We start from the raw sequence: 24,117 nt of genomic DNA, 5'->3' as shown, positions 1-24,117 counted from the left end.
TATTTTGCCTCACAGAGCCTATTATGTGCCTCATGTTTAACAATTTTTAAACCTTTTTTTCTTATCTAAAAACGTATTTCCTTTTGGAAATATTACTCACCTGCTCACACATTCTTGTATCTGAATTTACATCATTATTTTCATGATACCTACAATGCCTTATAGCACCAAATATATAGTGCTATAAATGTCTATTCACTATTTTATATCCTATCATAGACCATCTATTCCCTGGGACAAAACACCAGACTGACCTTCTTTTTATGTTACAGTATGCTAGACCAAATTCATAAATCTTTTTTTTTTTTTTTCCCTTTTCTAGGGCCGCTCCCACGGCATATGGAGGTTCCTAGGCTAGGGGTCCAACCAGAGCTGTAGCCGCTGGCCTACACCACAGCCTCAGCAACTCGGGATACAAGCCGTGTCTGAGACCTTCACCACAGCTCACAGCAATTCCAGATCCTTAACCCACTGAGCAAGGGCAGGGATCGAACAAGCAAACCTCATGGTTCCTAGTCAGATTCATTAACCACTGTGCCACGACGGGAACTCCCATAAATCTTTTTTATGTTATTACAGAATAAAAATAAATATTAGCTAGATGGTTTTAGAAAGAAAAAAGACTAAAAAGATTATGAGAAACTATTAATTTAGACTCAAAGCAAAAAATTAAATAGTATAAACAAACAGAAGCTATAATTAAAAGACAAGGTTGATCAAAAATCATAGTAAAGGAACTTAACAAAAAATAAATATATGAAAGACAGTAAAAAAGTAAATAAAATTAAAACAATAAAAATGAAATTCAAAAGTCTGTATAAAATCTTTTGCTAAAATTTCAAGAAAATATCATTGAATTGAAATCTTAAAAATTTATCAGATTTTAAAATAAGGTATCAAGTTTAAAACCAGTAAGGTGAAAAGATGATGATAAATAAAAATAAATGATGCAAAATAAATTGTTTAGAGGTTTTTATTTTTTTGGCTGTGCCCATTGACATGTAACAATTCCCATGTCAAGGACCGAACCCACACCATGCCACAGCAGCCACCCAAGCCACAGTAGTGACAACACCAGGTCCTCAACCTGCTGAGCCACCAGGGAACTCTAGTAGCAAATATTTTAAAAATTAATAATTTAAGATGAAGAGGATATAGAAATTTCTAGAAGAGACTGAGCCTACAAAAAGCCATATTGGCTTCACTATGGGAAATATCTTTTTGTCTCTAGTTACCACATTTATGGCTGCGAAAAATCACAACTGATTTAGACTTGAGTTTCCATGATTTCTGCTTTAGGAGTTATTGTTAAGATGAATTTCATAGTTTGTTTATAAATGGAAATAATTTGATCTAAACTTACCCATGTTTATTTATTTAAAAATGTAAAAGAAAATGTTTATTTGAAAAGTAATCATAATATTGGAAATCTTTTTTTTTTTTCCCACAGCCACTGAACTATGAGAAAAAGAAGTCATATACCCTCAACATAGAAGGAGCAAATACACATCTTGACTTTCGCTTTTCTCACTTGGGTCCTTTTAAAGATGCTACCATGTTGAAGATTATTGTTGGGGATGTGGATGAACCACCACTATTTTCCATGCCTTCCTATGTCATGGAAGTGTATGAAAACGCTAAGATTGGGACTGTCGTCGGCACAGTTTTGGCACAAGATCCCGACAGTGCCAATAGCTTAGTAAGGTATGGTACGCTTTCACCTTTTATATATATAAAGATTTTATTGCTGCTCACATTAATTTGAAAAGAAGAAAATAATATTTAACATATTTCATTTCCATGTTATTTTCTATTAATACAATTCAATCATAATACTAATTGATTCTTTAACTGAGTAAATAACAGATGGGTTTCTGTTGAAATTAGTATACATGTAGCTATCTCCATGAATGTACTTTTGAGCACACAGATAAATTATTCTATTTGACTTAATATATGGGAGCATAATTGACTAGAATATTTAATTGATTAATTAATTAATTAATTGTCTTTTTAGTGCTGCACCCATGGCATATATCAGTTCCCAGGCTAGGGGTCAAATCAGAGCTGTAGCCACTGACCTATGCCACAACAACACCAGATCCAAGCCATGTCTGTGACCTACACCACAGCTCATGGCAACCCTGGATCCTTAGCCCACTGAGCAAGGCCAGGGATCAAACCTGCATCCTCATGGATGGTAATCAGATTTGTTTCCACTGAGCCACAATGGGAACTTGATTGGAAAATTTTATAGAAAATTATTTAATTGCAGAGAATCTTGTTACCTTAGTAATAGAAGTATGAATACAGTAAAAATAATGAGGGTTCGGGAATAATATTCAGTTCTGACTCCTTGTGCTGTCACAAGGCTCTAAGTCTTTAGGACATTATTTAACCTTATTTGTAAAAGAATATATAATATCTATCTCTTGGATTTATTGTGAGAATGCATCAGGTGATGTGCTTAAAGTACTAAGTAGTGTGGCCTACACTAGTAGTCACTCAATAAATGCTGACTTGTCCAAGGCAAGTTAGGGAATCACCTCTGAAGATAGGAGAACTGATATGGGAATTCTGGTGACTTGATTTCCTAGCCGTGTGATCTTACACAGTCATTCAACCTCACTCATCTTAATATCGCATATAGGAACAAGAATAATAACATTACATACATATGCGGAGAGAATTACATTAGATTGACAGAAAGTACTTAGCATAGCTGGTGAGTGCTCAGTAACTAATATTTTGTTATTGTAGTATATCTTGCCTAGCAATAATTACAGCTTTCCTTGCATAATCACAGGGTGTTTTTTTGGTCTCAATTATGACAAAAATCAAATAACTGCATAAACATATAAAACTCTTTAGTCACCCTATATTTATACCCTTGGATAATCCTAAGGCCCTAGAAAGGCTGAAATCCTTAACAAGTCTGTCTGCACTTTCCCGTCAAGTTTGTATTCTCATTTTCTTTAGTTTTAATCCATTTTAACAAAAGCTAATATGATAAATATTCTCCTTGGTATGTACGTAATGTTTGTAAAGGGTTTCCATTTCCTTTTATATAAGCATGATTGTTTCTAAGGTTTGTAAAAATGGCCTCAGCACTCATGCATGGAGAGAAACCATTTTCTGAGCACAGATATATGTATTAAACAATTCTGCTTCACCTCTGCATGCAGAAACATTGCCCTGTCAGTTGATAACCCCTCTGTCACCCTGAAAGCAAGAACTGGACATTACTTGAAGCAGGATAGGCAAGATATGCAAAATAACATGCATAAACCCAGTTATGGAAATTGATCTTAAATTAAGGGATGCAAGCAGAAGTTGATATGCTTATTAGTCCAACCAGAGGAAGGCCACTATGCTTCATCAGTCCACAGAATGCCATAGTTTAATAGGATGTTTGACACTTAATAAGGAAAATTTGTTGAACTATATTAAAATCTAGCATTACAAAGCCTATTTACAAATGTGGCCATTTGCCAAAATGAGCCAACACCTTTTAGGAATAAAACTATTTCATGTTGTGAGTTTGATGTGAAAATATTGGATAAAATTGATAGACTTTCTTTTTAAAACTAAATTTTTATGTTAATGATTCATTCTGTATTCTTGATTAAAAGAGGTGGGGGTACATTTATTTTTAAAAGTGATATTTAGGAGTTTGTCAGTGCTGTGCCTCAGGTCACTGCTGTGGTGCAGGTTTGATCCTTGGCCCGGGAACTTCTACCAGTTGTGGGTGAGGCCAAAAAAAATTAAAGTAGCATTTAAAGCACCTCGTTATATGCCGATAGTACAGTAGTCCCCATGACAAAGAAATTAAACACATGCCTGCACACACACACACATAGAGCAGCTTGAAGTCCAGTATAGAGAGGAAAAAAAAAAAATTACATCCTTCGATAGGGTAATAAAGGTCTGATAAATTTGTGGGGAACAAATGTCCCTGACATTTTCTAGAGGGAATGAGTTGAGGAAGATTGAATTGAAGTTCAAAACCCAAATGAAGGATTAGACAGGTAAAGAATAAAGAAAATAACTGCAGTTTGTTGTGTACGCAAGGAGCTTAGATTACCTGTGTGGGAATGGCAAAATAACGAGGTTGTAAAAAAAGCTAGAGAGAGATCATGGAAAGCATTTGAGGTAGGCTGACATGGTGGAAATTTATCCTGACAGAAGTGTCAGTGGGGGGAAAAAGAAATTAGAGATGCATAAGTCACTTTAATAAAAACAATGATGGGAAGATTTTTGTATTTCAAAATAATGAAGTTTCAAAATGCTGTGAAGGTGGAATATGTGTTCCAGAAAGGCAGGCCAATGGAGCAAAAATTGTGGCTGGGGCAAACTTCTTTCAATATTGCTCTATATATCCCCATATACACAAAAGCACCCATTTACATGAAAATGTACTTAGCTAAGTGCAAACCCCTTGTCGCACCATGAGGGGACATTTGGCAATGTCTGAAGATAAGATGTGTTTGATTGACACAATTAGGTAGAGTGATATTACTACCATCTCTAGGTAGATGTCAAGGATGGTCCTAAACACCTAAAGTTGTTATGGTCTGTGTGTGGGTTGGAAAAAGAATTTACAGACTCACAGCAGGGTGGAAAGAAAGATAAGTTTATTGCAATAAGAGATGCTGCCAGCACATTGGGATGACTTCCTGATGATCAGGGAGAGCCAGCCGGGCCTGAGTGTGTGATCCTGTCTGTTTTTATAGCCCAGGGAAAGAGAAGAAGTCTTAAGATATATCTGCTGACCTGCTAATTGGTTGGGAAAGAGGGGTGTTTTGATACACTTACCAGCTGTTGGAGCATATCATGCCCCTATAACGGTAGGGTGAGGAGTAGGCCACATACCTTTTGTAGTAGGGGGAAGGAAGGAGTAGGACAGGTTGCTCAAGTTGGGGGAGGGGTCCTTACAATGAGAGAGGTGGGGCAATAAGGGTCTGGTAATACTTGTCTTGGCCAGAGGCTTTGAGTTCTATCTCCTTGGAAAGGCATTGAATTCCCACACAACTCACGAGTCCCCACCACAAAGAACTATCTGGTCCAGAATATCAATGATGCTGTAGCTGAATATTCCTGACACAGAATAAACTGTGGTTTATTGTGGTGCACTGATAAAATGGGAGTGATAATTACATTCATAGAAAGAAATTCTGAGGAGTTCCCATCTTGGCTCAGTGGTTAACAAATCCAACTAAGAACCATGAGGTTGCGGGTTTGATCCCTGGCCTTGCTCAGTGGGTTAAGGATCCTGCATTGCTGTGAGCTGTGGTGTAGGTCACAAACACGGCTCAGATCCAGCATTGCTGTGGCTCTGGTGTGGGTTGGTGGCTACAGCTCCGATTAGACCTCTAGTCTGCCAACGTCCATCTGCCGTGGGTGAAGCCCTAGAAAAGACAAAAAAAAAAAAAATGTTCTGAAAAACAAATTTTTAGGAAATAACATCAATATGGATGTTTCATTTACATGCATACTCATGTGAATGTTTCAACACATATCCTGTAATTAATTTAAAAATATTTGCATATAATGGTTCAGTTATATTGTCGATCACCTCAGTAAATTGCTCTATGTTATTGGGAACATTTAATTGAACATCAGCTACATTATACACTTTCTCCCAGTTGTTGCTATGCAAAAGTGATTGGTATATTGTCTCCAAATGCAAATATCGAGAAGCACAAATCCATTAGCATGTGCATTTTTCTTTATGCTTTGTTTTGGTTAGGAAACTAAAATGAATCCTTCCAAAGCTGCCTTAAAATAATCAGACGCCATAGCTGGTGTTTGGGGGCATAATTTACATAATATTGTTCTTGATTTTAATAAAAATATGTCATTCACATGGGCCTCTAGGTGCAAACAGTGAATAAAAAACAGAAAACATTAACAAATACAAAAGCAATCCTTATCCTTCCACCTTTCCCAGGGACCAAATGTTTGTACTAATTAAGGAAGCTCACATTGAAAAGATGTACCTTGCAATGTGCCCTGAAATGCAATTAGCTCCTAGTCTGTAGAATTGGTAATGAAAGGGAGTTTGAGTCTTACAGGCATTTGAGAAAAACTTCCTGACTTGTCTTTTGTATTTTAATTTTCTAAACTATTAGTGAGATTCTTCAGATTTCTAAAAGCATGCTATGTCTACCTTTTGTCTCAAAACAAGGATATGCAATTTGCAACAATATCATCATTAGCTTTCTTAAAAATAAAATCAGAATGAGGCTATTTACCAGCAGTGAAGAAACCTTGATTTAAATAGGCTGTGCTCACTTGCTGGCATACTGCAAATAAAGTTCAGGAATTTCCTGAGTAGCTACTGATAGATGAGCAATCCTATGATGGACAGGAGAAGTTAGAGAGCTTTCTGGAAATGTGACCTTATATCATGTGACTATTAAAAAGAGTGGCCATTTATTATTTGATATCTGTGGGCCAGAGGTTTATAATGCATGCCCCAAACCCTTGTAAGAACCCTAATAAGATCATAGTATTAGTATTAGATGAACAAACTAAGGCTCAGACAGGTAATTTGGCCACATTTACATAGTGATAAAGTGGCAGATCCAGAATTTAAATCCAGTTTCACTTTACTCTCAAAACCCTGATTTTTTTGTTTGTTTTAAAGCCACAATATGTTGTCTCTCCTATATTTTAACTAGTAATAATAATAATAAACTGCATTTACAGAAATCAAATATCACAAAGTAGGAAACAGATTAATGTTTTTCATGTTTGGATGTGTTTCATACTCTGGAAAAAAGAGAGGCTGAAGAATGCCAATTTCAATTTTTAACCCTAGCACTTCATTAAAAAAAATTTACAAAAACGAACTGTTCTTGATTTTGGAGTTTCTCCATATTGTAAAGTCAAAGACATATATCTCTTGATTTAGTACAACAAAAAGAAAATTATTGAAGTCCTCACTTAACATTTCTCACAGGATGAAGAGCTTTATTATGAGTTTATGTGAGGTAGTATATGCACTCATCTTTACTTCTTTTCCACTCTTATTTATAATCTGACTTTATCTCTACATTTATTAATTCATAAAATTTTTGATAATTTCTTTGTGCAATAACTTTAAAGCTATTAGAAGGAAATTTTAAATATTGCACATAATTGTTTCAAATGTTTACCATGGCATTATATAAGAAACAATAGCCAAATTTATAGGCTAACATAAAAAATAAAATTGTGACCAGGTTTGGAAATATTTGCCATATTAAAACAAAAATCTAAGTTATTTTCTAAAAAAAGAATAGTTGCAAAGAAATGTTTACTCACCCTATTCTGAGTTTAGTTACAGCCTCAGTGAACAAGTACTTCCTGTATATTCACTGTATTCTTATTAGTGTATTCGGTTTTTTTACGCATTTCTGAAATTTTCGCATAGTTAATGATGAGATGGCAGTTTGAAATACCTCATTTATTTAGAATGTTACAACAGCAAAAATAATTGGTATTTCAAAATAATAATGAAGTCATATGAAACTTGAAAAATAAAGTAAAAATTTGACTAATAAAGTTTGAATATGGGATTCAGTATTCTGAAAAGAAAGGTGAGAATACCCAGAAAATACCCAGTTTCAAAGTATATCCATATTAAAAATATCTCATATAGAGTGAGGTTTTCTTCTATAGACCAAATTTACTTATACAAGTATAGCTTAATGAAAGTCAAAAATATCTGAATTAGACCTTTAATAGAAAGCCTAAATAGACCCTCATCAAAACTGGAATAGTCTTCTGATACAAAGGAGATAACTCATTAAAGACATTTAATGCACTTCATAAAAATTGAGTGCAGCTCAAGAGAAAGTAGGCTCCCATTAAAAAATGGAAGTCCTTGTCTTTGGCTTGTGTTTTGGTGATTTATAGTCAAGGTAGCACATTTGGATTAATCAATACTTTTACTGTTAAATGTCATGTGACTGTAGCATTTGAAAATGTAAAGGGACCCAAAGATGACCAAAACAGTCCTATTCCTACAGAGATGACAATTCTGTGAACAAAGCTGGCTGGTAATCACACAGCTTACTAATCATAGAAACGAAACAGGAATGTGGTCATTTTTACCATGCTTCAACAAAGGTACAGAAGATCCCTGAATATTTTTCCATTGAGTGCTCAAATTTACCTAACAGCTTAGAATGTGGTGGTAACCACCCCAAACCAGAGTCTCAATGCCAGAAGGAGAACCTGTTGCCTGGGTGAGCATGTGTAATTCATTTCGTCCTGGAATGAACACTGAGGTCCTGGCTTATTGATGTCTGTTAGTCTACTGACTGGAGACTAAAACATTCAAATAGTGTTCATGTGAAATTTTCAAGTAAATTTTTAAAGAATGCTTAAAATGACTCCATAGTGTTTCTAAAACTCAAGATTATTAGAATTTCTATGATCTTAGTTATGTAGAAGAAATAACAGGCAGAAACATGTTTTTTTGTGTGTGCAGAGATTTTACTTCTTTAGGTGCTTTACTTTCATTGGATAGAGGTTTTGGTTCAGGAAGTTAAAAAGCTTTCCAAAATATCTATTTGCTATATATGCTGCACATTTTATTAAGCACCTTATATTGACAAGTGACAAATGATCCTTATGTTCTATTTTTTAGATTATTTTCTCGATGCATGACTTGTGGAATAAATTGTGTTCCCAAAGTGAGCTAAGGGAATCTTAAATTTTTTAATGAATCTGAGCTATACTGCAGGTGTATGACATTTTGTTAAATTAAAGATGAGGCCAAGCTGCTGTAATATCCCACAGCATGTATATTGATTAAACTTTATCCCGTCTATTGATCAGAGCCAGTAAAACTTATGAAAACAGCTGTTTGGGAGGGAAAATCTCAAAAACGTTTGCTTTACCACTCTCATTCTGTATCTACAAGCATCAAAAGTATGAGAACTGAAAAAAGTCTTCTATACCATAAGCCAAGTGATGTTTCTCAAGTAAATCACTGTAAAAGATAGATTTCCATTACATAAATGTCTTGTAAATTAATTTTTATGGTGAAAGGGACTTATGATAAAAACAATAAATACCTCTGGGGACTAAAATTTTATTATTGCAATGAGAAATAACTTTTCTAATGTACTTTAACATGACAAAAAGTTATCTTGGATCTATGCCTACATAATCAAAGGGAAATCGAGTACCAAATAATAAACTGAGTAATTTATTTAAAGAAAATATTTGAATAAAGGAAATCATTGCTAAGATTGACTTCTATGGTCACAACTCATCTGCCGATTTGTTTGCCCATAAATTCTAATTTTAACAATAAATTTTCATCTTATTTAGCAAAGCATTTTCTTTTCATTTTTTTTCATTGCACTAAAACATATTTACTAGAAATATGAAATGGCACATGGCACATATAATGAATGACAGAACAAAGTGTTATAGGAATAAAAATCGTAACCCAGGTTTATAAACTACAGGGGCAACTTTACAAGATCTCCTGTGTTCAATGGGCCCATTTATCTGCTAGCATGAAATTAGTCAGGGTTTGCATAGGGAATTATCCAATGAGAGGGTTCTTAAGGACCACTGGATAAATCTGAGCTGACACAAGCTTAATTACACTTCCTCTGGTCTATTGCCAGGAGATTACCAATCCCTCACAGGCAATATTTTCTTGATCATTGATCATACAACTTCCTAAGTAGCACTTAGTACAGATGTTATCCTGACACCTAGTTCATGCAGGATGTGGTGAGCTTATAATGATGGTCAGGACATAATGTTGTGCTGTAATCATCATATTAAACTAGCCCTTGAACCTGCCTCAACATTTCCTCCCTCAGACTAACCCTTTTGGCCACATCTTCCTGTAGATTTGTTCAGAGCATCAACAAAATGTACTGTGAGGTGGGTTTTTCTCTTAGATTCAACCGGAAGTCTAAAAATATGGGCTTTAAAAATGATAATTGTATTACAACCTAAAATTATTTCCAGAACTGCGAGGTAAATGAAATACTGTGAAAAGTATTAATGTTTGTCCTTTTTGCAATGTTTTGCTATCTCCTCATGCAACAGAAATACAAGCCAAGTAAAGGCTATAAAATATTTTATTTCCTCTATCAATCTAACAAATTTTAAATACAATGATAGGAATAGATATAAAGGATAATATTAAGGATACATAAAAAGTTTATCTCTGTATGAAAACACACTGTTCTTGATGAGTAAAGCACAATGACTTATTGGCCTGTTTATTTCCACCAAAATATTTACAAAAAAAGTAAAAGCTACAATGAAATGCCTTAATTTTACATTAGGTATTAATAGCTTTCTGTTTATATTTGTTGAATTTTTTGTTGGTTGATTCATTCACTTATGAGGCAAAGTCTTACACCAATGCTATTATAAATGGAAGAAAAAGAGCTTTATTCTCATAAACTTTCTTAATGAAAATTGACTCATGCATTGGGTGGGGAATTGAGGATAATTTAATTTACAGAAATTTCTTTTTTTAGAAACAGGCAGCAGTTCATGCTATTTGTATGGAGACTCTTGTTCATTTGTTAGTAACCCTCATTCAGAACCCACTGTACTTACAGTACTTTGCAAGAAGAAAAACACAAAAAAACAAAAACAAAACAGTATTTACTATTTGTGAACTTTCCCAGCAATATAGACCCAAATTTCTAAGAAGTGAAAAAGAAAACCTTCCTAAGAGACATTAAAACAAATGATAGTTATCCACCAAAGCCTATTACTTGATACTCAGCATAAAATACTTTCATATATCACCTCACTTAATCATCACAGTAAAATCATGATGTAAATAATATCTCCATTTTGCCAAGAAAGAAAGCTCCCTGAGATAATACATTGCTTCAAGTCATAGAACTAGTAAGTGGTTTAACTGTGATGAGTATCACATTTACTTGGTTTCAAAACCTGTGTTCATTCTCTCACCACTTCTCCATACCACTATCACACATTTGCTGGGTCTATTTTAGAAAAAAATTTCCTTAGATTCATGAAGGAATTGAGGCCAGGATCTATAGTTTACTGTACACAGAGGGAAAGAATGTAGGAGATGTTTTCAGTGATTGAAGAAGTTATTACTTCATGGTATCCGAAAATTGGGAAATTTGTTTTAGGTAACCCTCCCCCACCTTGGCATTCTATTCTCTATGTAACTTCAAGAGCCAGCTTATGCATTTCAGTCCTCAGAAATGCATTGAGTTGAATATTTCCCACCAACTGCCTCTAGTTTCTCAAGCATTCTCTCCTTGGCTTAGTCCATGATATAGTTGAATCTTCATTCCTTAAAGACTGTTTTATTTATTTATTTATTTATTTATTTATTCTTTTTGCTATTCCTTGGGCCTCTCCCGCAGCACATGGAGGTTCCCAGGCTAGGGGTCGAATCGGAGCTATAGCCACCGGCCTGTGCCAGAGCCACAGCAACACGGGATCTGAGCAGCATCTGCAACCTACACCACAGCTCACGGCAACGCCAGATCATTAACCCACTGAGGAAGGGCAGGGACAGAACCGGCAACCTCATGGTTTCTAGTTGGATTCGTTAACCACTCTGCCACGACGGGAACTCCCAGACTGTTTTATTTTAAATGTTCTTATTATTTTAGTGTAATACTGTGTAGGGGTGATAATACTGACTGAAATATTAATGTGTGGGTGAAGGCAGAAACTTCTGTCTGCAGTCCTATCTACAACCTACATCATGAAGTCTCTCTCTTTCTCTCTTACTAGCCCAGCAGCCAAAAATGCCACCCCATTTTGGAAACCAGATCAGAAATATCCCTGTCTCTTTCTCTTATGGAATTGTTAAATTGTATACTCTCTAAATAATCTCTAATGCACATTTATTTCATTACTCAGCCTTCAAGACTGATGAAAACTATGTTTTCCCTGAAGTCTTCTATTGCTTAGACCTCTTCTATTTGCTCTGATCTCTTGATTTGAAACTCTGGACATTGATCCATATTTGCTTACAAATACTTTCTGTCCTTTTTCTTTTTTAATTACTTGTTTCCCTAACTAAATCACATGTTAAATAATTCTCAGGTCTTGCCGTATACTCTCTTTGAAATATCTCTTGTTCTTTTCTTGTACTCCTTCAGATAAATATTCTTTGAATGAATGGGTAAAACCTCAAATATAGTCTACTTTAAAAAAGTGTAAATATTACTTAATGATTATATCAATTTTTAATCTCTCGACTAACTAGTTATTTGACACCAGATATAATTCTCCATCATTTCCTGCATCAGTTTTCTCTGTAAAAAAGGTCTATTAATAGAACCTATCTCATCCAGTTGTTCTGAGTATGTAATAAACTAATATTTAGAAAACACTTAAAACACAAGATAGTATACCGTGGTAAATGTTGGGTTTTATTTTCTCTTGTTAGATTGCTTTTGTAAGTGACATATATGTATATAAATATTTCCCCTCAGTCTCACATATCATCTCTATATAGTCTTATATTAAGGGGAAAGTGGAATTAAAAAAAAAAATCTTTAAATGTCTTCTCCAGTTATATATATTCTAGCCTCATTTTACATAGGTTCATTTTTTGATAGCTATGAACTAGAATATTAAAAAAAATTCTCAAAGCTCTAATTCCTCAGGTTTCATAATTAATCCCAATTTAGAATCTATGTCACCTACACAAATGGTTGATTTTATACTTGCTGGATATATCTAAAAATGCCTTATTAATATTAACATTTGCTAAAACCACATATATATATGTGTGTGTGTCTATGTGTGTGTGTATATGTTTTTTATGATTTATTTATTTGTTTTGCAGTTGGATTGTTAGCAGTCTGATGTTTTTAAGTTATTTTTATTGTTGATTTATATATATGTTAATGAAGTATTAAGATGTGTTTACTTTTTGAAAGTTTGTGACAGCCATGTATTTTATTATGAAATATTTTGAAAAATTACCAATTGAGAATATTTTTGTCTTTTTATTGTTTGATAAACAGTTTTGAGGACACATGCCACTTCTTAGTTTTAAATAATTAGCATTAAATGATTCTGCATATAATCCCTCAAAACATTTCTGAATAGTTTCTTTTCTCTGACATTTCTGTTTTCCCTTTTTCTGAGCTTTTATTAGTATGGCTAGGCGGAAATCCAAGGGTGTTTAAGCAGAGCTATTTAGTTCTACTTGAGTTGAAATTCAATTGCAATGCCATGAACAAGACTTTGGATCCAAGCATTGCCCTTATGTCTGGTCCTTATGTTGCAGATTTCCCATGAGAGTTAGGTCATGTAGAAAACTAACAAGTAAATAATATGAGTCTGAGGACACATGCCTCACATTATATCTATTGTTTAAATATAGGTTATATATTTTAAAAATTCAAATATAAAACATTTAATCCTAAAGTAATTAACCACTAATACTAGCACTCAGTGTTAAAAAGCTCTGCCTAAAAGGGAGGGGGATTGTTCTGATAAAGAGACTACAGGTTTTCAGAGTCTTAATTTAGCTTATAAACAGAAGAAAACCCATTTTCTCCCAGACAGACTATTCTAAGGTGATCAGATTTCTAAAATGGAGTGTGTTCTGCCATATTTCGTAAGAGTATAAGGATAACAATGTAATCTGAGCTTTGCTGATAGTTTGATGCAGGAAACTTGGAGATTGAATAATATTTTTCAATTTTAGGTTCAACTTTCAAATACAGGAACTATTGTTCTTAAACTACCAAAAAATGGAAAGTGTCTTAAAGACAAGTTACTTTAGATGATATAATAACCAGGTCACCAACTGATCACATCAACAAATATTCTTCTTCTCATGTGACAGGATTTCTCACGCCTCTTAAGCAATTCAGCCCTCATCCTCCCTCATCCTTGGCATCAGGCCTCTGGGGAAGGAATATTATGAGAAGGTTTTTTTGTGACATGAACTCAAGGCAAATGAAGTAAGTGGGTTTCAGTGAACCATGGCCTAATGCTTTGGGAAAGCCCAATGACATATCTCTTTACCACTATTCTGTAGTGTCTAGATCTAATATCTCTTTGGACCCAATTTACTTTATATCTCTATCTTTTCTCATAAATTGATTTGCATATCAGATTTTCTTCAAGCAACATATAATTATTAGAAAATATTCAATGCAAGAAATGGCTTTTTAATCTTGCTTTTTAGGGCTGTACCCATAGCATATGGAAGAGTTCCCAGTCTAGAGGTCAAATTGGAGTTATAGCTGCTAGCCTACACCACAGCCACAGCAACATGGGATCCAAGCCACATCTTCAACCAACACCATAGCTGAGGGCAATGCTGGATCCTCGACCCACTGAGCAAGTATTACCTGAATCCAGGTTCTTGTTTACTGAGCTGAAGAATGAACTTTGAAAACACACAGGCAGCAAGCAAGCAAAGTCTTTATTACAGGAAAGCAAACAGCTCCCAGGACAGCTGGGAGGGGGAAGAAGAGCCCCCTCTCTCTATTGTCCTATAGGGATTTTTAACCCTTAAATATGGGGGTTACCAACGTGGGGTCCAGAAAGATGTGGTTTTCTTTGATTGGCCTTGCCCAGTTACCTGTGTCAGTCCTCAGAGGTCTTAGAGGTGGAAATGTCCCATAAGTCTTACGGTTTCTTTGCCCTTCTCTTCCCCTAGACTGAGTCACAGGGGTTTAAGGAGTAATGTCCATCTGGGTGTAGGTACACTCCCTATGGTAAACAAGGCCTATGGGGATGTTACTCCATGGACCCCTGAGCCACAAATATTAATCTATAGCCATATCAAAGAATGCATCAAACCACATACTCCTACACTGACTACCTGAATTATTATTCTGCCTCACAAGGACAGGAATACCCCCATCCTCACTGATACTAGTCAGATATATTTCCACTGCACCACAATAGGAACTCTTAATTTTTTTTTTGATCACACAGTTAATAATGACAGATTCTGTTTTTGTCAGGGGTTATTTTTAATAAATAAGCTCCTAAGATTTCTTGGGATGCTCTATAGCTAGGATGTATGTAGTGTTATTAGCATCTTCTGCCATATTTGTGCATGTGTGTCCACAGGTTATTATGAGGTTTCATACCTGGGCAATATGTTGTATGTACCCTGTTAACACAGAATGCCCATGTGAAGCAGGGGTTGTACTTCAATTACACTTATGCTCCGTTCTAGAAAGTATGATGAATTTTGTAATATTTCCATCACCACCATTGGTATCTTATGAGATTTTCATCATGTTAAAATTTTCAATGCTAATCCCTATATTTGTGCTTTGGAACCCAGCCTGATCACCTTCTCATGAATTTTATCTTTTTAGTTATTCCTCTTTTTCAAAATGATCATTCCTTTCAGCAAAGATCGTGCCTGATATTTCCCATATCGGAAAAAATTAATTTTTGAACCTACATCCCTGATAACCTAAGGCACCATTTTTTCTGATCATCATGTCAGGTAATGGTATCTAATAAAGTATCACAAGTCATGGACTCTGTTCGCATTCAATATTCAATATACTTTTGAGTCCACTGCAATAGAAATTGCATCCTTTCATATTTTATTGAAATCACTCTTTTCAAATTAACCAATTAGGTCCATCCTGTCACATACAATCCAGTCTTTACTAATAACACCCAACTTCTCAATAGAATTCACTTTAACTTTGCACTTAAAACACTCCTTTCTTGACTTCTAGGCCACCTCACCCACCCACTTTTCTTCTCTCCAGGCTGTTCCTCTCTTTTAGCGGGCAACTTCTGCTATTCAGATGCAGAACTGCTTTAGACTCCAAAGATTGGGCACTGTGGGACTCAATCTTACTTTTCCTTTCCTCTTACAATTCTCTCCCAGATGAGACTGTTCCCATTACCTTTATTGAAGCTGATATATCACAAATTTATATTTCCTGTTCATTCAGAAAGCACATTTGAACTCCACACCCGTATCTAATTTTCTGCTTTTATTCTGCATGTTTATTTAACTGGCATCTGAGGAATAACCTATCATCATCACTGATTTCTCCCAAACTCTTATTCTCCCAATGGGAATTTTTTCCTAACTCTTTATCTAGTTCCATGAATGAGCTTATCAATTACATGCTAGATCAAACACACAGCTGCAACACAAAAATTGAGTCTTTGGTAATTTCTTTCTTTTTTTTTTTTCTTATTAATGCCACTCCAACAAAAATCTTTATAGGTTGTAATCAATATATAACAGTATTTTATACCCTTTTTCCATTTCCTTACTTTTCTAATTTTGTCCATGATGACATCATTTCTTATCTGAATTGTTCTTAATGTTTTCCAATCTGAGATTTAAAGTAGCCACTGTACTTTTTCCAGAACACAAACATATCTGTTATTTTCTTTGTTTAAAATGTTCCCTCTCTTCCATGCCAAAAAAAGGAGTTACCTGGAGGCTCAGTGGGTTAAGTATCTGGTGGTAACTGTTATGGAACTGGCTTAATCCCTGGCCCAGGAACTACCACATGCCATGAGCTCAGCCAAAAAAAAAAAAGTTTCCCATTGCATTTATAAAGAATTTCAAACTCTTTACCACGTGCTACAGGGCTTGCATGTCCTATGCTGTAGCCATCCACTTAATTCATTCTGCCAGCTACATTGAAGCATCCATTTGTTTTTATTTATATACTTTTAAATTCTTTTTTTAAAAGTATAGTTGATTTACAATGTTGTGCCAATTTGCGCTGTACAGCATAGTGACCCAGGCACACATTTTTTTTCCACATACTATCTTCCATCATGTTCTATCCCAAGAGATTGGATATAGTCTCCTGTGTTATAGAGTAGGGTCTCATTGTTTATCCATTCTAAATGTAATAATCACATCTACTTACCCCAAACTCCCAGTCCATCCCATTCCATCCCAACCCCCTTCCATTTTTTTTAAACAAAGTTGAGCTTTTTTTTTTAATTTGTATCTCTGCACTTTCATCCCTATATTCAAATATTCTTCCCTTTAAACTCTTTATATAATTTCTGGATGAAATGTCACTTAAGCTAAGATTAATGAATAGGTATTAGACATTTAAGGAGAGAAGAAAACAGTCTACACTTAAATCATTTTAGGAATAGTTTAAAACATTTATAGAACATAGGATGATTGTTTGCTATATTATGTATTCATATTTATGTTAATTAACTATTGTCAAATAATGTGAAACTCAGGGGAATAGAAAAGAGTAATGTATACCCATGGTGTATGTGTCTGTGAGTTCACTGAGGATCCACTGAACTAGGTTGGCTTTTGTTTGCTAACTGCTCATCTCCAGTGCATTCAGTCTTACATCTGTTCTTTAACTAAGTAGCTCTGCTTTTAAGTTGGGAACCTGACAACTTTGCCCTTGTGTTTCATCTTTCTTCTGGGAGTCAGCGGACTAGTCCTGCACTGCTATTCTTATGGCAGGGCAGAGCATAAGAGGAAACATGCAAAGTCTCATGAAACCTAGACCCAACTATGGAACAGGACACCATCACTTTTTAACTCATTCTATTCCCAGAGTATGCTGGAGGCCACACCTACTATAAAAAAGGCCTGCGCAATTACATGAACTGGTGAGGGAAGATTTGTGGCTGATCATTCACCTACTTCCCATGTATTTATTTTCTCATTCCTTGACTAAACAAGATGCTGGGTGATAGAAACTCAATGGTCGTTAATAAAAATGCTTTGTTTTTCATTTTGTATTTATCTTCAAACCTCAGCTATAATGAAATTCCAAGATAGATTAATTTCTGACATCTGTTATCCCCTGAAAAGAGTACATATAGCAATGAAAAGTTTCATTAAAGGTTTATTTTTTTCCCAATGTACTATAGACTTCACAGACGCGGTTTTTTAATTTCTCTCCTATAAATTACTGTGTTTTTATTATCTACTTACTACCATTCTATTAATGGAGTACAGTGGGGTTTTTAAAAATTTTTGAATTAGTAATTAACTAAACTTGAATTAAGAACTGAAAGAAAAATAATTGATATAAGTTCTATGCAAATATAAAATAGCCAGGCAAATCTTTGTTTTTTGTTTTGTTTGTTTGTTTGTTTGTTTGTTTGTTTAGAGCTATACCTATGGCATATGGAAGTTTCCAGGCTAGGGGTTGAATCGGAACTCCAGCTGCCGGCCTATACCATATCTGCAGCAATCCCAGATCTGAGCCGCATCTGTAACCTATGCCATAGCTTTCAGCAACACTGGATCCTTAACCGACTGATCAAGGCCAGGGATTGAACCCACATACTCATGGAATCTACTTGGGTTCTTAACCTGCTAAGCCCAATAGGAACTCTCTGGCCAGGCAAATCTTAAGAGCCAAAAACAGAAAGTAAAAAATACATTTCACTATTTGAATATATAACATTTAATACTTTTCTTGGTTCGGTTTTTTTGCTTTATTATAGCATCAAGTTAAAAAGATTTATCAATTTTTTTTTCCTCTAGATATTTTATCGACTATAATGCTGAAGATGACAGATTTTTCAACATTGATGCCAATACTGGAACTATTAAGACTACCAAGGTTCTCGATAGAGAAGAAACTCCATGGTACAACATCACAGTTGCTGCTTCAGAAAATGGTAAACTTTACTTTATGTCCCATAGGAAAGATATCATTTATACATTGGGCTTTATACTGAGATTTTCTCTGGAGCAGGGCTTTCACCATTTTTATTTTTTATGCCAGCATCTAGAGGAGTGTACAGAGTGTAGTAGATACAATTACTCATTGTCAGATGTAGTGAATAAATCTCATACCTTTTACTTTACTTCAATCCCCTCACAGAGGTGGAAAATTGGCATCACAGAACAGAGTCTGCATCACTGGGTCATAATATTTGGTCCTCTTCTTAACTGTGAGACTTGCTTTGTCATGTGCTTATTCCTTACTTAAACAGAATACTTCATATGTGGTGGAACAGTTTAGGAAAATAATAAGAAGAAAAGAAAAGAAAATCTAACATTTTAATTGGGTAATCTTATCAATATAACACCCCTCTTTAAGCTTCAATTAACAATTAGAAATTTAATATAGTATACAAATAATTCTTAAAATGTTAACAGGCAAGTCTGAGTCCTTTTCAAGAGTAGTACATGATAGACAGCTGAGGAAAGCTCTTGCCCCATCCTCACCCAGAAGATGGCATTGTGTGCTAACCACCTTAGTTTTTTCTTTTTCCTTTTTTTTTTTTTTTTCTTTTTAGACCACACCTGCTGCATATGGAAGTTCCCAGGCTAGGGGTTGAAACTGAGCTGCAGATGCAAGGCTATATCACAGTCACAGCAGCACCAGATCTAAGCCATGTCTGCAGTCTACACCACAGCTCATGGAAATGCTGGATCCTTAACCCACTGAGCAGGGGGAGGGATCAAACCCGAATCCTCATGGATACTAGTCAGGTTTGTTACTGCTGAGCCACAACTGGAACTCCTAAGTTTTTTCTTAAAAACACAAATAGCATTTATTATCTCTGGGTGCAAAAAGATGTGCATGACTGTGTTCAAATGAAATTAGGTTAAAACTCTAGGAAAATGTATCTACTGTCATGAAAATGAAGTCTTTCTTTACATGTTGAGAAATAAACCAAAGGTACAAATTGCCCCATTTTTAGCATTGTATGCAGAAATTATGTATGCATTTAAAAATATTTCAATATATTCACGAGAGTAATATAAATATATCGAAATTTAGGATTATTTCACATTAGAAAATAGCATTTTGTAAAATGAAATTACATTCTTTTAAACTCAGAAGGCATAAGAAACTTTTAAAAAATTAAAGCTTCATTAGAAATAATTTATGTACCATAATTCAGCTTTTTAAAATGTATAATTTAAAGGCTGTTAGTATATTCAGAGTTGTGTATGCGTCAGGACAATTGATTTATTTTTTCATTTTTTTATTGAGGTATAGTTGCTTTAAAATTATGTGCCAATTTCTGCTGTATAGCAAAGTGAACCAGACATAGAATATATTATGAATATAAATATGTATAGAATATACTACTTCAAAAAGAAATCCTGAATACCTTAGTCATCACCCTCTAACCCTGCCTCCCATGTCTCAACCTTAGAAGCCTCTAATCCAGTTTCTGTTTCTATAGATGTACTTGTCCGTTTAGGCTTCTATAACAAAATACCATAAACTGAGTGCTTTAAAAAAAAAATTGTGTTTGTCTCTAACATTTCTGGAGGCTGGAAGTTCAAGATCAAGGGGCCAGAAGATTTAGTGTCTGGTAAAGACCCAATTCTTGGTTCATAGATGGTTGTCTTCTAATGGTGTACCTACAGAGTTCAAAGGCAAGGAATCTCTCTAGATTCTTTTTCATAAGGGCACAAATTTTTCTTTCTTTCTTTTTTTTTTTTTTTTTTTTTTTTTTTGTCTTTTTGCCTTTTCTAGGGCCGCTCCTGCAGCATAAGGAGGTTTCCAGGCTAGGAGTCTAATCAGAGCCACAGCCACCGGCCTACACCAGAGACACAGCAACACCAGATCCAAGCCGTGTCTGCAACCTACACCACAGCTCACAGCAACCACAGATCCTTAACCCACTGAGCAAGGCCAGGGATCAAATCCGCAACCTCATGGTTCCTAGTCGGATTGGTTAACCACTGAGCCATGATGACAACTCCCATAAGGGCACAAATTTCACTCATGAATGTTTCACTCTGAATTTTGGGGAGACATAAACATTCAGCCTATAGCAATAGATTTGTCTTTTACTAGCATTTCATTTAAAAGAATCATATAACACATCATCCTTTGTGACTGGCTTATTTCATTTAGCATGATATTTTCAAAGTTCTTTCACATTGTAGCAAGTATCAGTATTTCATTCTTTCCTATTGATTAAAAAATATTCCATTATATGGATATACTACGTTGTATTTATCCATTCATCACTCAATAGACATTTGGGTTGTTTTCACTTTTTTGCCTAATTTGAATAGTGCCATTATGTACATTAATATGAATGTTTCTCTGTGGATGAGTTTTCATTTTCCTTGGGTATGTACCTAGGAGTGGGATGGTGGGGTCACATATAAGCTCTATATTTAAACATTTGATGAACTGCCAGACTGATTTCCAAAGCAGCTACAATTTACATTCATAACAGCACTACACAAGGGTTCCAATTTCTCTATGTTGTTACCAATGTTTATTATTACCATACCATTTTTTTTATTTATTTTTGGCATGTGGAAGTTCCTGAGCCAGGGATCAAACTTGCACCAGAGCTGTAACCAAAGCTATATCAATGACAAAGCCAGGTCCCTCTGAGTCATTAGGGAACTCCTATAATATACTTTTTTGATTGTAACCACACTAGCGGGTTTGGGTGATCATTTATTATGGTTTATGCATTTTTATAATGTCTTTTATTATAAATCAGTAATTAAACTATTCTAGTCTTTTCTATTCTACCTGAATTTTTCATGTTTGTAATCTGAAAAATCAACTCAAGTGGTTTCCATGTAGATCATTTTTTCAATGTAATATTATCTTTGAAAACATTCAGTAAATATTTTTAAATGACTGTCATAAAAAATACAGGAGTGGATTTGTTTGTTATGATTCTGTTTAATTTGCATTTTCAAAAGAACCAGACTAGGTCTAGAATAACATGTTCTTAGTCACCCAAGAACAGTGAAATGACTGCCAAATGATAAAGGCTCACTGAAAGCTAAAAAAAATAAAGAAATAAGTGGATTGATATACCCAAGAAGAAGTGATGGGCACTTTGAAAAAATTGTAAAAATATTGTATAGTTCTTCTTAAGAACAGGATCCATGTATAGAAGACAGAAAGGAAGAATCTCTGGAGAGAATGATATTTTATTGTCAGAAACAACAGGAACTTATTTTAAAATAACATCAAATTCAACTCCAGAGGTATTTTGATCAGAAGCCAAACTTTAGATCACTTGCAAATCTCACCTCAGGTCCAAAAATATTTGCATCAAGTAGAAGCTAATTTATAAACATACAAGAATTTAAGTATATCAAGAAAGTTATATTATTTGCAATCATTAGTGAAAGTAAAGTTAATTTTTACTAAAGAAATATTTGAACATGTAATGACTATTTTTTTTTTTTACTATTTGCTAGTACTTTATATGGGAAAAGAGTTAATACATATCTCCTAAGTAAAACAGTATAGTAAATTGTAATATCCTGAATTTTATAGGTGGTGATAAAATATCCTTAGAGACACCTCAATGAACATTACTAAAGTATAATTTAATCCTTATCATAAACAGGTATGTAGAAAGAATGAGCACTAGTTAAGATTTTATAGCCATATTGGGAGACTGTGTTTAGAAAAGTGCCCATTAATTTACTGATTGCTTGGCTGAAGTGCCTATTAAGTAGAGTTGAGAGTTCTTCCACGCACAATTGTTTGTAAGCATTAACGTCAACACGAACCATGTCATCAAAGTATTTTCTAGTATATTTTGTTTTGGATGCTTCTTCAAACTTAAGGCTTTATTTTTTTTTAGTGCAGTTTTACATTTTGCAAAATGGAGATGAATGGACAGCCATTTCCCATACACCCTCTTCACCTACACCTGCTTATCTTCCTCCACGATCAGCATCTACTAGAGTGAGACATTTGTTACAACTGATGAACCTACATTTACATCATAATCAACCAAAGTCTAGAGTTTAATTTAGGGCTAAGTCTTGATATTCTGCGGGTTTGGACAAATGCATAATGAAGTGTATCAATCATTGTAGTATCATACAGAGTATTTTAATGCACTAAATAAAACTGTGCTCTGCTTGTTCATCTCTTCCCATTGCTGTTAACTACTAATCTTGTAATAGCACCATAATTTTGCCTTTCTAGAATGTCATATAATTGGAATCATGCTGTATGATATCTTTCAGGTTGGCTTCTTTCACTTAGTAAGAAGGATTGAAGACCCATCTATGTCTTTTCATGTCCTTTAGGTCATTTCTTTTTGGTACTCAATAATATTCCATTATAAGGATGAACCACAGTTTTCTTTCCATTCATCTATTAAAGGACATCTTGGTTGTTTCCAAGTTTTGGCAATGATGAAATAAAGCTGCTATAAACATCCAGGTGAAGGTTTTTATGTAGACAGTTTTCAACCCCTTTGGGTAAACACCAAAATCTGCAATCCCTGGATGATGTGGTAAGAGTATGTTTGGTTTTGTAAGAAACTGCCAAAATATCTAACAAAGTGGCTGTGACATTTTGTATGCCACCAGATATGAATAAGAGTTCCCATTGTTTCACATTCTTGCCAGCATTTGGTGTTGTCAGTGTTCCTGGATTTGGGACACTCTAATAGTGGTATGTTGTTGCTTTAATTTGCATTTTCCTAATAACTTGTATGTGGAGTATCTTTTCATATGCTTACTGTGATCTGTATATTTTCTTTGGTGAGGTATCTATTAAGGTCTTTGGCCCATATTTTAATGAGGTTGTTTGTTTTCCGTTTAATTTTAAGAGTTCTTTGCATGTTTTGGATACCTGATTTGGATAACTAAAAGACACTAGTTGTGTCTTTTACAGATATTATTCTCCCATTCTGTCTTATTTCATTCTCTTGATGTCTTTCAATGAGCAGAACATAGATTTTTTTGTTTTTAATCTGAAGAGATTTGTTCTATGGGATTACACTTAGGAGTTAATGTTTTAAAATGCTTGTTTAGCCTAGCTAAGAGTCTGTGAAAGAAAGAAAAACATGCCTCCTCTGGGCAGATGAAGCAAGGCACCAGGTTTTAAGAGAGAGTAAGAGCAAAGCACATCTGTGCAAAAGATAAAACAAACAAAAAACCAAAAAACAAAAACCAAGCAATATTGCCCCTTCCTTCAGGGGAACAGGCCTCCTGCTAGAAGAGTGATGAGAAAGTGGGAGTGGGCATCCTTTGACCATGCAGGTATGGCTCAGATGCAATGTTAATTACATGGTGTTTGGCTTTGCCTTCTTTCATCCTGTGGTTCCAGGTCAGAGTGATTATTCAGCCACCCAGTCATGCAGTAAAGACAGGAAATGTGGGTCTGGTCTAGGATATCTTTTACTGCTATGGCTAAACATAACTAGCAGCTTTTGGCCCAGTGT

The 24,117-nt window shown here is 34.8% G+C and overlaps 1 protein-coding gene across 9 annotated transcripts in view; it reads left to right on the top strand.

Annotated features, from left to right (window-relative positions):
• Positions 1 to 24,117, top strand: part of CDH18 (cadherin 18) — a 1,026,794-nt gene that overhangs the window by 923,258 nt on the left and 79,419 nt on the right. For all 9 annotated transcript variants that reach the window (XM_021076963.1, XM_021076971.1, XM_021076964.1 and 6 more), the window contains 2 exons: positions 1,451 to 1,704; positions 18,467 to 18,603. In XM_021076963.1, coding sequence (XP_020932622.1) covers positions 1,451 to 1,704; positions 18,467 to 18,603 — 391 coding nt within the window. The remainder of the gene's footprint in view (positions 1 to 1,450; positions 1,705 to 18,466; positions 18,604 to 24,117) is intronic.

Source organism: Sus scrofa, chromosome 16, assembly GCF_000003025.6.
Source record: "Sus scrofa isolate TJ Tabasco breed Duroc chromosome 16, Sscrofa11.1, whole genome shotgun sequence".
In the NCBI taxonomy this organism is placed as follows: domain Eukaryota; kingdom Metazoa; phylum Chordata; class Mammalia; order Artiodactyla; family Suidae; genus Sus; species Sus scrofa.
Note: the sequence above shows the minus strand (reverse complement) of the source record. Positions and strands in the feature narration are given on the sequence as shown.